This window comes from Triplophysa dalaica, chromosome 12, assembly GCF_015846415.1.
Source record: "Triplophysa dalaica isolate WHDGS20190420 chromosome 12, ASM1584641v1, whole genome shotgun sequence".
NCBI lineage: Eukaryota > Metazoa > Chordata > Actinopteri > Cypriniformes > Nemacheilidae > Triplophysa > Triplophysa dalaica.
The window spans coordinates 4,370,054-4,384,262 of NC_079553.1; the positions used below are offsets into that span (position 1 = coordinate 4,370,054).

At 39.6% G+C, this 14,209-nt stretch overlaps 2 protein-coding genes across 3 annotated transcripts; one reads left to right on the forward strand and one right to left on the reverse strand.

Moving 5' to 3' along the window:
* Window positions 1–192: 192 nt before the first annotated feature.
* On the reverse strand, window positions 193–8,970 carry phc1 (polyhomeotic homolog 1). Its single transcript, XM_056762066.1, has 15 exons — window positions 8,748–8,970; window positions 8,087–8,236; window positions 7,868–7,978; window positions 6,659–6,736; window positions 6,323–6,466; window positions 6,037–6,195; window positions 5,483–5,564; window positions 4,474–5,393; window positions 4,242–4,380; window positions 3,973–4,142; window positions 3,160–3,247; window positions 2,964–3,051; window positions 2,586–2,757; window positions 2,210–2,447; window positions 193–1,988 (listed from the first exon to the last, which is right to left on the reverse strand). The coding sequence occupies exons 2-15, from the start codon at window positions 8,204–8,206 to the stop codon at window positions 1,837–1,839; spliced, it is 2,661 nt and encodes an 886-aa protein (XP_056618044.1). The 5' UTR covers window positions 8,207–8,236; window positions 8,748–8,970; the 3' UTR covers window positions 193–1,836.
* LOC130432615 (uncharacterized) lies at window positions 6,643–13,868 on the forward strand. Of its 2 annotated transcripts, none has more exons than XM_056762068.1 (2): window positions 6,643–6,758; window positions 10,954–13,868. In XM_056762068.1, exon 2 carries the CDS (start codon window positions 10,980–10,982, stop codon window positions 12,426–12,428), a length of 1,449 nt encoding a protein of 482 aa, XP_056618046.1. In that variant the 5' UTR covers window positions 6,643–6,758; window positions 10,954–10,979; the 3' UTR covers window positions 12,429–13,868. The 2 variants fall into 2 exon arrangements, with proteins under 2 accessions (XP_056618046.1, XP_056618045.1); XM_056762067.1 differs by lacking the exon at window positions 6,643–6,758 and adding an exon at window positions 10,323–10,522.
* The last annotated feature ends 341 nt before the right edge of the window (window positions 13,869–14,209 follow it).

Genomic DNA, 14,209 nt, shown 5'->3' on the forward strand with positions numbered 1-14,209 from the left:
ACATTTGAACTGGGCCCTGTCCCAAATGAGTACAGTTTTATAGCTATTTTACTATTCTCACTTTATAAACAGGGATGGTTTGTAGTAGCTTTTCAGATGGATAAATTAAGTATTTATTTTTAAAGAAAACACAGTATTTCTGTTGCTGTGGAGTGTTTTTTTATATAAAATAAAATTGACAACACTTACAAACACTGTTTCCAGTTCCCACAACTGTAATATTGGTTTTATTTAACTACATTGTAAATATGATTTTCTCAACAAAAAAAACAGTCCATCTTGAGAGATTGGGCTTTCATGTAACAGCAATATTCATCAATATTTATGCATACATATTATTTCAGCCACAAGTTGAGAGTTCAACTTGTACCCTCACTGTCATACGCATTCACACAACTTTATCATACCTGCTCCAGATGCTGCAAAGTTCTCAGGTAAAGCTACTAATAGTCATCTACACACAAAGCTGGTGAACTGTACCCAAAAATACTGATGCTGAGCTCCTACTATCATCTACTGTTGAAAAAAAGGGATATGACATGTCAAAGCTATCCATCTCTTGCAGTTTGCGGACCATCAATGACCTTACAACAGGCTGAACGGAAATAGAGATAGCTGTACTATGACATCACTAATGGCTGCTGAAATAACCGCAATGGTTCTGTGACGACCGCATGAGATTCATAGTATTATTTAATGTGTAGGATTCTAGAACGTCCTAAAAAGCTGGCATTTCCATAGCCAAGTGCTGATGGACAGAAGAAATACTGGTTTTCCAAAATATACGGTCTCCCAGACAAGGGATCTAAAAGCCTCCCGCGTACGAGATAAAATACAGTACAGAATTCACATATAGGTAAAAGATGAGTTGTTCTGATAAGAGAAATGAAACCCCTCTTGAAAGAGACATCTGTCAAAGGCAAACTCCCATTACAGTCATATGTACTGTCACTGTGAGAAAGGCAACTTATTTACATCCTTGACTCCAACAGTCAAATGCACTAAAAAGTCACGATTACTGTCTGTAATCTCTTTATACTTTGATTGAAAAGATTTAACATTACCAACACTGAAAGACACAAACATACTGACTTAAGGACTGCACGTTTACATTTAATCTAAATGTGCAGAGATCACTTTGTGAAAAATATAAAATACGTAGCACATTCAAAATCTGGGAGTATTGCGTTCATCATCCCCCATATGTCATTTAAAGTATCTTCATCACCACCTCTTTGCTCTCTTCTGTTTTAGGATCATTAGTTGTCCTTTCTTAAAGGCTATATGTTACAGTGTTGGAAAACAATTTAAAGGGATAGTTCCTCTAAAATATGAAATCTAAGGTACCATCATTCTTCAAACCCACGTGACTTCATTCTTGCAGGGAGCACATATACAAGCAGCTCTTTTTCATGCAAAGAGACCAGGGAAAACTGTGGTCAACATTCACTTGTATTGTATGAAAAGGCATACAAGGTTAGAACAACACAAAGGTCAATGATAAAACATTTTCATGTGTGAGTAAACTATCCCTTTAAATGACAACTAGCAAATCTAGCATCATATGAAACAAACATTCAAAATAATACTATTAATAACAGTCCTACAAAGCTAAAGATGAATACAAAGGTAAATGATTTGTTTGTAAATCACCTAGCATTTAATAAGGCATCACTTGTATCCTCTTAAGTCTTTCTGGTTTATATCTTCAGCTGTGATCTTTTTCCTTCTCTTGATTATCTCCACGTCAGCCATCAAATCATCTACATCTGTTTTCTCTTCCCTTTTCTCAGGCTGGTGACGGAATAAATCAAGCTCTTATCACGTTTCCCTTGTTCAGTCCCTCAGACTGTTGATAGACGCACAGATTTTGAGGGCAGGGCCGAGTTTGATATTCATGGTGGACATGAGATGTTCTTCCTTTAGTAGAAGCAGTGCCTGCCCATCAATCTCCTGAGACTGGAACTGCGATGCCAGGTCCTCACAACCTAACAAGAAGAGATGTCACGATTGAGGAGTCAAATAAATAATAAAACAAAAGCGTTCCTGGATTAACGGCAGACAGGATCAAAATGTAAATGCTCTAAATTGCAATGTTTTATGAAACTGATGTCTCAGTCCTTGAGATTTGGTTTGCACATTTCTAGTAAACAGAACAAATTGCAGAGACGATGACTTCAACTTCAGCATGGAGGATAAGAGCACCTACCTTGGAGAGAAGAGATAAACCGACAAACTTCCTCGACACGCCAATGAGCAGGGTTGCCAGACAGGAAGTGGTCCCCATCCACTTGGAGGCCACCCGGTGCTGTATCTTCCAACTGTGGACCACCGTGTGCCGGTCTTGGGCAAGAGAAAGATGAGCTGGGAGAGAGTGACAGGAAGTCTTCCTCTTCCTCACCATCACAACTGAAGTTATCTTCAGAATGACTGGATTCAGACTGACACTGAAATCACAAGCCAGGTTTTAATTTATGACATTTTTAAAACAGAACCAAGAGGAAGAAACAGGAGATTGTGAGTTTACACACAATCATACAAGAGATGTACAGTCATGAGGTTTACCGCTATCTTTCCAAACTGACCTTCATGGGAAGATGCCTGCCTGCAAGTTTAGCGCAGGCGATCTCAGAACTGCTCCTGCGAGGACCCCTGCGTCTTGCAATAACATCCGGGATCGCAGGGCTCCCTGGTGGCCGTTCTCCAGCCTCCATTCCCCGACTAATGCGGTAGTGGTGACTGCAGCTGACATTGTACCTAAAACAAGTCTAGAAGTTCACATCGGACCAGTACAGTATACATTCAGTTTATACACACTTTTTCATTTATTTTATTTAGAATGTCCATTTCTTGGGATATGATTTGCAAAGAAGTCAGTCTTGGGGAAACAGTGGGAAATAACAATAGCAATAGCCAGATTTTATTCCATTACTAGTCTTGGTTTTCTGCTGTTGGTTAAATACCTCTTAGCACAGGTTTTGGAACAGAAGCGTTTGGAGCGTCTGAACTGGCTGGCGGGTGCGAAATTCAGACAGTATTCACACTTCAACACTGTTGAAATATACAGAGGGACAGTGAAAAAAGTGAACGATTAAGGAGATCACATGAAGTTTTAATTGTTGTTTTGTGCAAATTTCATCAACCACAACACACACTTACAGTTAGAGTTGTGGTGCCCTGGATGTGGGATGGGTGGAACAGCCACAGGAAGAATGCCCTCTGCTCGCTCTTTCACTGGACCAGTCACCTGTCAATCGCAAAGAAAAGCTGAGTGTTCCATTTACATCACATTAACACTTAACACAAGAAAAGAAAAGTCCAGTGTATGAAATTTAGCGGCATCTAGCTGTGAGTTTCGAAATTGCAACCAACGGATCAATCCACCTCTCACTTTTGAAGCACTACGGTGGCTGACACAGGACAAACATGTCGTCACATTTTCGCTTCTTTGCCTAAGGAGACCCCGCACATATATAGGTAGAAATAGCTTAGAAAGATAGAAGTATGTAGATCGAAATAGATAGAATATTCTAAGGTAATAAAAAGATTATGTAAGGTCTTGATACACCTCTGAACAACATAGTTACGTATATTACAGAATATTGCATTTCTGTCAATAGATCCTCCAAAACATTACACATCGGACCTTTAAAGTAAAGGTTATATTAAAAGCAAAGTGTGTAATATCAGAGATGCAAGTGGTACCATACATGATTGCACAAATAGTGACTGCCATGTTGGGCTAGTTGTGATGCTCAAACAAACATTGTTTTGATAGCCCCTATATAGTTGGCGGGTCAAGCTACCAAAACATTAGCGTTATTAGGCTGAGATAGGAAAATAAACATCTACACGATTTCGCTTTGAACTACAAGTCAGATGTATTAGAGGATTACCTGCTCACAATAGTCTGAAAACAAATTATGCTTTCGCATCAAGCGTTTGACGATAAGAATCAAGCAATGGACTCACAGGGAAAGGTTCGGCTCCCTCCTGGATCACGAAACCTTCAATGAGGTGAGTGAGAACTTGAGGTTTGACCACAGCTTGTGGGACGGGTGCTCGGTCGCCCTGCCCTCCTCCACGAGGAAGAGGGAGAGAAAGCGAGAGAGTTGGAGGAGTGGAAAAGGCCATCTCTGGAACTAAATAAGAAAGAAATAGAGAAATAAACTGATAGTAGAAACATTTGGCTGGGGTTGTCTAAGAGAGTCTGAGTGATACTGTCCCTGTTTAGGGCTCACCTGTGTCAAGCGAGGGAGCTGGTGAGAGGGAAGGGGCGGAGTCTAGCAGTGCTTGACTTGCATTGATGGTCTCTGCTGTCATCTCATGGGTTGCATCTGATTCTGATTTCCGTTTTAAAGGACCAACTAGCGGTTTTGTCTATGAAGGAAGAAAGAGCCCATGAGTAGGTTGCATTTCAGAGTACAGAACAAACTTTTACACACTGCATGGACAAATCTGTTATCTACTAACCTGAGTTGGTCCAGACTGAACAAACACAGCATCTCCACTTTGTGGTGCTCCATTCTGTCCGTCCACCGAGTGTGAGACTGCAGCAGGATTCCCCTGATTCGATCCTGTGCTCTGATTGATCTGCAACTGAGACACGGGAAGGAGACTTTGGGGTGTTTTAAGGCACACGCCTGAGCCGCTGACTTCCATTGCCTTTACCATAGTAACTACATTACTAGTGGAGTTATTGACAGCCATTGCAGCCGCGTTATCCTGCTGGGCGCAACATGCCCGAGCCTGGGCGACCGCTAGAGCCTGTGTGCTCTGCCTTGCTCCGACCAGCTGAACTGGGATATGAGGAGGGTGATGGCCCCCTGTGACTTGGCTGTTATTGGGTGGTGCCGGAAGGATTGGAGGTGGCTGGCGAGGGGGCATCTGCACTGGCATCCGATGGCCTTGAGCCATTTTTGGCTGGATGTGCACATGCCCCGTTCCGTGACCCAGTTTCTCTGTGCTCAGATTAGCCCCGGTCTGCTGGAGAGGTTGCACCACTAAGGTCTGGGCAGCCATGTTTGTTTTGCCTGCCACTGTGCCCATTGTGTAACCTTGGGATGAAGTGGGAACATTGGAGGTGGGCACCAGAATGTGGGTAACCGTAGCCGTCGCAGCAGGAACACCTCGAGCCTGGCATTGAGAAAGGAGGAGCTGGGAGAGGGGAAGCGAAGTGGAAGGGGCGGAGGAAGGAGGGTTGGAAGGAACTCCAGCTTGTAGTGGAGTGACAGCGGTTTGATTAGTGCCCTTCATGTTGAGGCCAGACATGCTGGGGTTGGCGGTGTTGGAGAAGTTTTGCAGTTTGGCGTTGGGGAGCGGTTGAGCCTGGGGTTGGATCTGCTGGGCTGATTGACCAAACTGCTGTTGCTGCTGGTTTAGTGGGTATGATCCTTCAAAGACATAGACGCGGTGTTCATTTCACAGTTGAAGAGTTATGAAGCGAGTAGAGAGGCGTACAGAGATTAAGCATGCTCACTACCTGTCTCCTTCCTGTCTGCAAATTCTGTCTTTACAGTAGCCAGCCGTGGAGTGGACACGCAACGCATCGCTAGGTTCTGCACCTTAAGAAAGACAAGGGATGAAAGTTTTAAATTAAGGTTAAAAAGAGGTGATCATGCACCAACTAGGACGTGATGTGTCAAGTTTCCAGCAGGTTCGGATCGACACCAGATTCAGGTTTAAAGAAACCAAAACCAAGGGCCTGACAATGTTTTGTTGCTTTAACAGCTAAGGCTGTTTAGACCCAAACAAAATTTAAAGACCCACCGAAGACCCTACAAATCCACAGTTTTGATAGATGTGTTGACGTTATTTCTAAATTAACAAGAATTGAGGAAGGGGCATTGAATGGAATGATGAAAAAAAAATTGCCAGAAGAAACTGCGAATATTGAAAGAATATTGAATGAACATATTCATACTAAAGGCAAAGAGATTCATTATGATTTCATGGGGAACAAAGACACTTATCAGATGCATCACACACATTATAAGGGCAAAGTGTGAAAGTATCAGTCAGAAAGCTAAATGTCACCTGATCATTGTCTGACTGGTTACTTGTGGATGTGGGAGTTGTTTCCTGTTGTTGTGGTTGGGGCTGCTGTTGAGCAGCCGTTGCCACAGCAGCTGTTGCCGTACCACCAGGCATAAAAATAAGCTGAGGAGCGATAGGTGCCCTTAGAGAGCGGTTCACCTGTGGGTGGAAAGCCAAGTAAGATTACACCCTCAGGAAAAGGGCGAGCTTAGACGAACATTACATATACAACAAATCACGAACCTTTCTCTCCTTTCTATATAATGCACATATGACAGACACTTACTCTCAGGTACATCTGACCCTGTCCACCCGAGTTTCCGCCCAGTAACACAGACTGGCTAAGGGCCGATGAGGTCGCAGAGTTGGCGGGTCCCATTGGACGGGGGTTTGTCAAAGTCCCGCCCCCAGAGGTGGTACTTAAGTTGACCTATTAGAAGCAAACCATAGCAACAGCTTTAGTTTATTAAACATATTGTACACTTTGATATAAGTCCACAACAATCAAAAGTTGATCAATCAAGTCTGAGGTAGGGCACGTTTTTGCATTCTGTATGCGTTGTTCTTTAAGGGGTTGACTGTTGATTTGGTTTTCAATTTTCACAGATAGAGAGATACGCACTGTGCATTGTGCTGAGCTTGTAGCTTGAGAGACACTGTTACTGGGAGAGCTGGACTGACGACTGGCCGCAAGAGTTGCCTGAAAATATTATAAACAAATTGTAAGTCTAACCATAATTCTAGCAGAATGACACCATAAGGATCAAGTGACGAACTTTCATGCTTCGTGGGTGTGTAAAGGTGCAAAATGCTAACTATTTAAACAAAATACTTGGTGAACACACATAGAGACTATTATTAAAGGTGTAAAACATAATACTTCTTATAAAATGATATATATGTTTGGGATGCACAGATATGTACATTACGAATAACCAATAATTATTTAACACTGGAAGCCGATAATCAAAAAATTGCCGGTTATACAGTATCTAAATATTAATATTACATCTTCTGAGACTAAATCTATAAGCAAGAAGTGGAAAGCTGCTTTCATTTGAAAAAAATCACCGCAAAAAACAAGATAACCATTTTTTCTCATTTCCAAGAAAATCATGTACCAAGCCTACTTTACACTTATTAAAGATTCTTTAACTTTTAAACTTTTCTGGTAGGTTTATTTAATAAACAAATTATAGCTGTTCTTCCAGAGCAACACAGAAAAATGGTTTTAATAGCCACATGTCTACCATGTGTCAAGACAGAAAGCATTCAGAGAGCAATCGGCTTCAAAAAAATATGCTTTTGTTCCTATAATTTACACATTCATAAATATCTACATTTTGTAACAAAAGAAATGTTTTGCTGATAAGTAAGTGAATGATCATGGCAGAACGACACTGTTGTACTGGGTTTTAACTGTGAGCAGTGCGCAACTGAAGTGGTTTATCCAGAAAAAAATATTCATTATTTATCGGCCTAAATTTTATCATCGGCCGATACGATACCGATATGGCCGATAATTGATTGTGCATCCCTATTATATATATACTAAATGTGAACATATTATTATGTTAACTCAACAATCCGCAATAAGACCTTGATCTGATGAAGCTTAACATTTTCATACTATTCCTGTCTTTCATCAGAAGTCTGATTTCATATGAAGAGTTTGGTTCCAAAATGAGACAAACTCATGTGTTTTATTTACATTTTTCAAAAATCATGTTTTTTTATTTTGTAACTCAACTCTTCATATATCCAATCTAGGTTTTGCTGCTTGTCTTAAATCCCTTTTCATGGTTTACACTTGATCTGTGACGGGTCTAACCTGTTGCACAGCGGCCAAGTTGTGTAGTTGAGCGTTGTTGATCTGTTGCTGCAGCATGAGCTGCTGGAAGTACTGAGCTGCGTTGGGCTGCCTCTGTAGCGCCTGCAGTGCCTGTGAACACATTTCAAAACCCACAGAAACTCTGATGTAAATAAGTGCTTTAGATTACACTTCTCAATCAGGCTTTTGAGTGGGATTTGCAGGGGCTATGTGACCCACCTGCACAGCCTGCCTTTCATAAAGAGACATTTGAGCTATCTGAGGGGGGCGGGAGTTTCCCCCCGAAGCAGTGCTGCTATTGGCTGAGCTGGAGTTGGTCTGGTCCTCTCCTGCCTCCATGCTCACTGGATGGACGATCAGTCAGTCAAACTTTGTAACAGAATACCAGAGAAAATATGCATAAACAAACGATTCAGAACAGACGATGTGATGATTCGTTTAATACAAGGTATGAATTAAAATAGGTAACGTTATGTGAAATTAAAACAGTTACGTAGTTTGAACACTTTTGTGCGGACACACTTGTTGGAGCAACTAAGCCTGAAAAAAGCTTTTTAAGCATCCTTACAATCGTTAATATATAGTGCTGCATTATCAGATTGTCTTAAAGCAGTTATTATTTGTAATGAACACAGAGCCCTTTGAAAACTGCCAGCTGCGTATGTCTGCTTCATTACTTCTGTCCAATATTCACGAACAAGCGACACGATTGAACTAAATACTAGACAAAATTATTCTGTTCACAAATATTAATTTTATATGGAGAAGCAATGTATGGGTGAAAAAGGGAAAACCATGTCCGTCCCCCATCTGATCCGCTAGTGCTGCAAAAATGTTGGCAAACTGGCGACTCCCAAAGTGCAAAACAGACAGAATTTACCTCTCTGCGATCTGCACTGCTTTATCTCTGTCCCGTGACGAAAACAAGCACCTGGAAATGTCGAGCCCGCGCCGCTTATGTTATCGATCCGATAAAGTTCCGCTGTGTATTTTCTATCTTAACAAGTACTGTTAAAATTCTTCAAACAACGGTAATTGTGATGAGGCTCAAAAAGACGATAAAGCCCCGTCCCCCATACTGTTTACAATTCTTTTTCCGGCGCCAAAAATGACGTCCTCATAGTTTACATAATAAAAGTCTGATCTATCTATCTGTCTGTCTGTCTGTCTGTCTGTCTTGTCTAAACAAGAAAGAAATAAACACACAGAAAGAAAGACAGACAGACAGACAGACAGACAGACAGAAAGAAAGATAGAAAGACAGAAAGAAAAACAGAAAGAAAGAAAGAAAGAAAGAAAGAAAGAAAGAAAGAAAGAAAGAAAGAAAGAAAGAAAGAAGGATAGAAAAACAGAAAGAACGAAAGAAAGACAGACAGACAGACAGACAGACAGACATAAATAAAGACAGAAAGAAAGAAAGAAAGAAAGAAAGAAAGACAGACAAAGAGGCAGACAGACAGAAAGAAAGAAAGAAAAACAGAAAGAAAGAAAGAAAGAAAGAAAGAAGGATAGAAAAACAGAAAGAAAGAAAGAAAGACAGACAGACAGACAGACATAAAGAAAGACAGAAAGAAAGAAAGAAAGAAAGAAAGAAAAAAAAAAGGAATGAAAAAAAGAAAGAAAAGACAGACAGACAGACAGACAGAAAGAGGGACAGAAAAAAAGATAGAAAGAAAGAAAGAAAGACAGACTGACAGACAGACAGAAAGAAAGACAGACAGACAGAAAGACAGACGTACAGAATGAAAAACAGAAAGAAAGACAGACAGAAAGAAAAACAGAAAGAAAGACAGAAAGAAAGACAGACAGACAGAAAGACAGACAGACGGACAGAAAGAAAGAAAGAAAGAAAGAAAGAAAGAAAGACAGAAAGACAGAAAGACAGAAAGACAGAAAGAAAGAAAAACAAAAAGAAAGAAAGAAAGAAAGAAAGACAGAAAGACAGACAGAAAGAAAAACAGAAAGAAAGAAAGACAGACAGACAGACAGACAGAAAGAAAAACAGAAAGAAAGAAAGAAAGAAAGACAGACAAACAGACAGACAGACAGAAAGACAGACAAACAGAAAGAAAGAAAGAAAGAAAGAAAGAAAGACAGAAAGACAGACAGAAAGAAAAACAGAAAGAAAAACAGAAAGAAAGACAGAAAGACAGACAGAAAGAAAAACAGAAAGAAAGAAAGACAGACAGACAGACAGACAGAAAGAAAAACAGAAAGAAAGAAAGAAAGAAAGAAAGACAGACAAACAGACAGACAGACAGAAAGACAGAAAGACAGACAAACAGAAAGAAAGAAAGAAAGAAAGAAAGAAAGAAAGAAAGAAAGAAAGAAAGAAAGAAAGAAAGAAAGAAAGAAAGAAAGACAGACAGAAAGAAAAACAGAAAGAAAAACAGAAAGAAAGACAGAAAGACAGACAGAAAGAAAAACAGAAAGAAAGACAGAAAGACAGAAAGATATATAATAATAATAATAATAATAAACACAGTGACTAAGTATGGTGTATAGAAAACAAAAGTGTTTTACTGACAGACTCCTAAAGAGGAAGAGCTTATTTACATTCTGGCCAGACCTGTTATTCATATGACACTGCACCTGAGCCACCTATAATGACATAACACACACAGTCAGGAGTCCACGTAAGCCTCAACATGATCAGTAAGTTTTATATTTATTTATATTTATATTTATATTTTTTAAAGGAGATATGTTAAATCTGTGTATGTGTATATGTATGTAGAATGGGTACCAAATAGGACAACTATAATTAAATTTGGTTTTAAAGGAAGTTGTTTGGGGTTGAAATGTAGTCTACACACAAATGCCATAAGAATGACAAAAGTAAGGTAAACCACACACTTGTCACTATGAGAAAAATATTTAAACACATTATTCAACAAAAGTGAAATGTTATCCTTGAAAAAAAGTTAAAATCTTCTGCCAGATAAACATTAGAGAAGAACAAGAATAGGTTGACAATGAGCACCAGGGCACATGACAGAGTGTGACGCAACATGGAATGATTAAATCATCCCTGCTGAGTTCCCCATGCCATTCTGAGTTTTACTCCCTGCTCTGATGTTTTCTAGGTGGATGAAACTTAATAGATAAAAACATGGATCGCATAAAACACAGAACATGGGATGCAGCAGCGAAGGCTGGTGAATGGAAAGAAGAGAGTCGGAAAAAGGGAAAGCTGTTGGATAACGAGGAGGGATGGAACGGTGCCGGTTTATGTGAGCTGGAACTGAAAATAAGGATGGAGGTTGGATTAATTGGAAATATGGAGGAGAAAAAAGATCGAGAGAAACTGAATTTTAAAATAGGAAATGATACAAAGGGACAAAGCAGAATTACGGATGGTTTGAAGGTGAAATCTGTTCATGGAGAGATAACATCTGAAGAAACATCGCAGAAGGAAGTGCAAGCAGTGAATGTGATAAGGAAGTTACCCGCTAGAGAAGAGAGTGTAAGTCAGCTGGATGTCAGTGAATACTTGGTACTTTTGAAGGCACTACGCATCAATTTGCCGAAAGGTGTTTTGAATCCTAAAGTCATCCTGCTCTCACAAAATGCAGACATTATTGAAAAAGCCCAGAATGTTGTTAAAGACCTGGAAAGCTTTAAACTCCAGTTTAACAGCATTCCACGTCTTGGCTGCAGAAAAGTTAAGAACTCACTGGCACTAAAAAACAACGGTAACGTTCTTGAAATGACATTGATGATTTTCTTTAGAAAAAGTAAAGACTCTGAGAAAACACTTAGAGCAAAGTGGAGTGAGAACACATCAAACACAGTCTGCAGATTCGGTTTCAGACACAAATACAAGACAACAGCCATCTCCGCACCTGCTTTGTATGCGACAAGACAAACCAGGAGCTGGAAACATTTACAGGTTGGAGTCAATGTTCCAAATATTAGCAAGGGTGTGACAGTTAATATTAAGACTATTGAGGAAAAAGAGTATCGCAGTGAGTCAACTCTCTCCCCAACTTCCCAAAATTTTGGTAATTTCTTCCAGAACCCAGCAGATGAAATTGAATGCCTCAAGTTCTTTCATGAGTTGGGTGAAATAGGCAGAGACCAGAATTTGAGTTATACCAGAAATACTAAAGTAGAGTTTGGCTTTCTCAGTGGAAAACTGGACTTCTTAGCAGATATTACAGACAATGCCAATGCAAAGGGGGCAGAAAGAGATAAAATTTTGATCGAATGTAAAGGAACAACTGGGGATATGGTAGGTAAACTCTTCACTAAACCAAATAATGATAGCCGTCGTGCGCAGCTGGATGAAACACACGAGTACTGTTGTCAGATTCAGGCCTACATGTACATCTTAAATAAGTCAGCGGAGCAAACACAAGGCTTCACCTCAAATAGGGCGGTCATGGTGATCAGACACTATCACAAGAATGGAGAAAACCCCAGAGATTTCTACTGGAATTTTCTGGAGAAGAATGAAACCGTACAGCAACAGATAGATGAACTCTGTGCTTTCTGTCAGGAAGAGGTTCTGGCCTGTTTTCTGGCTGTTCTCAATCTGATATTCCAGCTTGAGATTTAAGAAACTGTGTCAAGGTTGAACCAATATGTGTGTAGATATCTTGAATACTAGACTATTTGGTTGGGTGTTAAGTTTATTTGAAATCAAATATCAACATGAAACTGTTTAAGATTTACTTAAAAAAACGAAATGTTTTTGCGATAGAATAATAGTAGAAAATGGAATGGGAATATATAGGCCTACCAGCCTCTGGTGTAGCAAGTCAGGTCCGGGCCCTTATGCAAAAACTTTTAACAGACCCCTTCCGTCTGTTCACGACTGTGTGGGCATTACTGGACCTCTGTTGCTTACTCGGGTTTATTATTTAAACGTTGAGTCGCGTAAATCGCACTCAAATAGTAACGCCAGACCCCAAGGGAGCGCAAATCAAGCCCCAGAAAGAGGGAAAAACCGAAGCAGAATGCGTTTTGTGCATGTTTTTACACGCGACATGTGAACGGCCCTAATATTTATATGATAATAGCCTACAGTTGTCAAACATTAAGCGTTTAGCTATACGAACATCTGGCTCTTTCACTCTTCCAACCTTGACTTCTGACATTGCAGCTAATCCTTTCATTTGATTGAACAGTATCCTCGCCTTGCATCATATGTTTGGCCAGTGCCCACCTCAATCAGATTGACATTGACAAGCTCATTCAGAGTCTATTTAAATTAAACTTCATTCTGTTTCGACCCAGCATGATAAACAAAGTAATTTTGTACATTAAACATTATACAATAATAATGGTGTGTAAATTATTATATTAAATGGATTATCCACGTAGGCTATTAAATTGATGCCAACTAACTAGGACAATTTTGAACACCTTCATTTTGTTGAAAATAAATGCCTGTATCTGATTTTTGATGTGAAAATGTATTTTTGGGAAAGGAGGATTCGATCTTGCGTTCATGTAGCGTCAGAAGACTGTTATGGACTGCAAACACAATGGACTACAACATTGTATTTATTTGACTCTGAACCTAATATGTGACCCTGCACAACAAAACCAGTCTTATGGGTCAATTTTACAAATTGAGAATTTTACATCACCGGAAACTGAATAAGTAAGCTTTCTATGGATATATGGGTTGTTAGGATAAAACAATATCTGGCGGAGATACACACATTTAAAGATCTGGAATCTGAGGGAGCAAAAATCTAAATATTGAGAAAATTGCCTTTGAAGTTCTTATTTTTTTTTAAAATATATATATATATATAAGGTAGGAACTTTATGGAATATCTTCATGAAACGTCTTTACTTAATATCCTAATGATTTTTGACATAAAAGAAAAATCACTCATTTTGACCCATACAATGTATTTTTGTCATTTACTAAAAATGTTCCCTTGCCACTTAAGACTGATTTTGTGATCCAGGGTGACATAATAAGTTTAGCAATATCCATTTGATATTGTAACATATGTAAATGTCTAATGCTTTAACAGTGAGATTTAAGTACTGTATAGGCAACTGTTAAAAAAATGAATAAAAGTTTAAATATGTAATGCCTCCATTATTCAACAGCATAAACAAATAAGTGTTCTCTTAACACCAAGTCTTTTTTTCACATGGCTGTTTCATTTCTCCATTCTCTTATGTGCCAAGTCTCTTGACCCCTCTCTCTCTTCCGCTTTCCCTGCTACCTCCCTTTCTCACCCCTCTCTCCCCTGCTGTCTTACCTCCTCTCTCTAAGGGAGTTTGGTCAATAATTGATGAATCTAGCTTACTGAAAGGGTAACAGGTCTATAGCAATAGTCTATAGCCCATTCACATGTACGTCTCCCGCGCAGG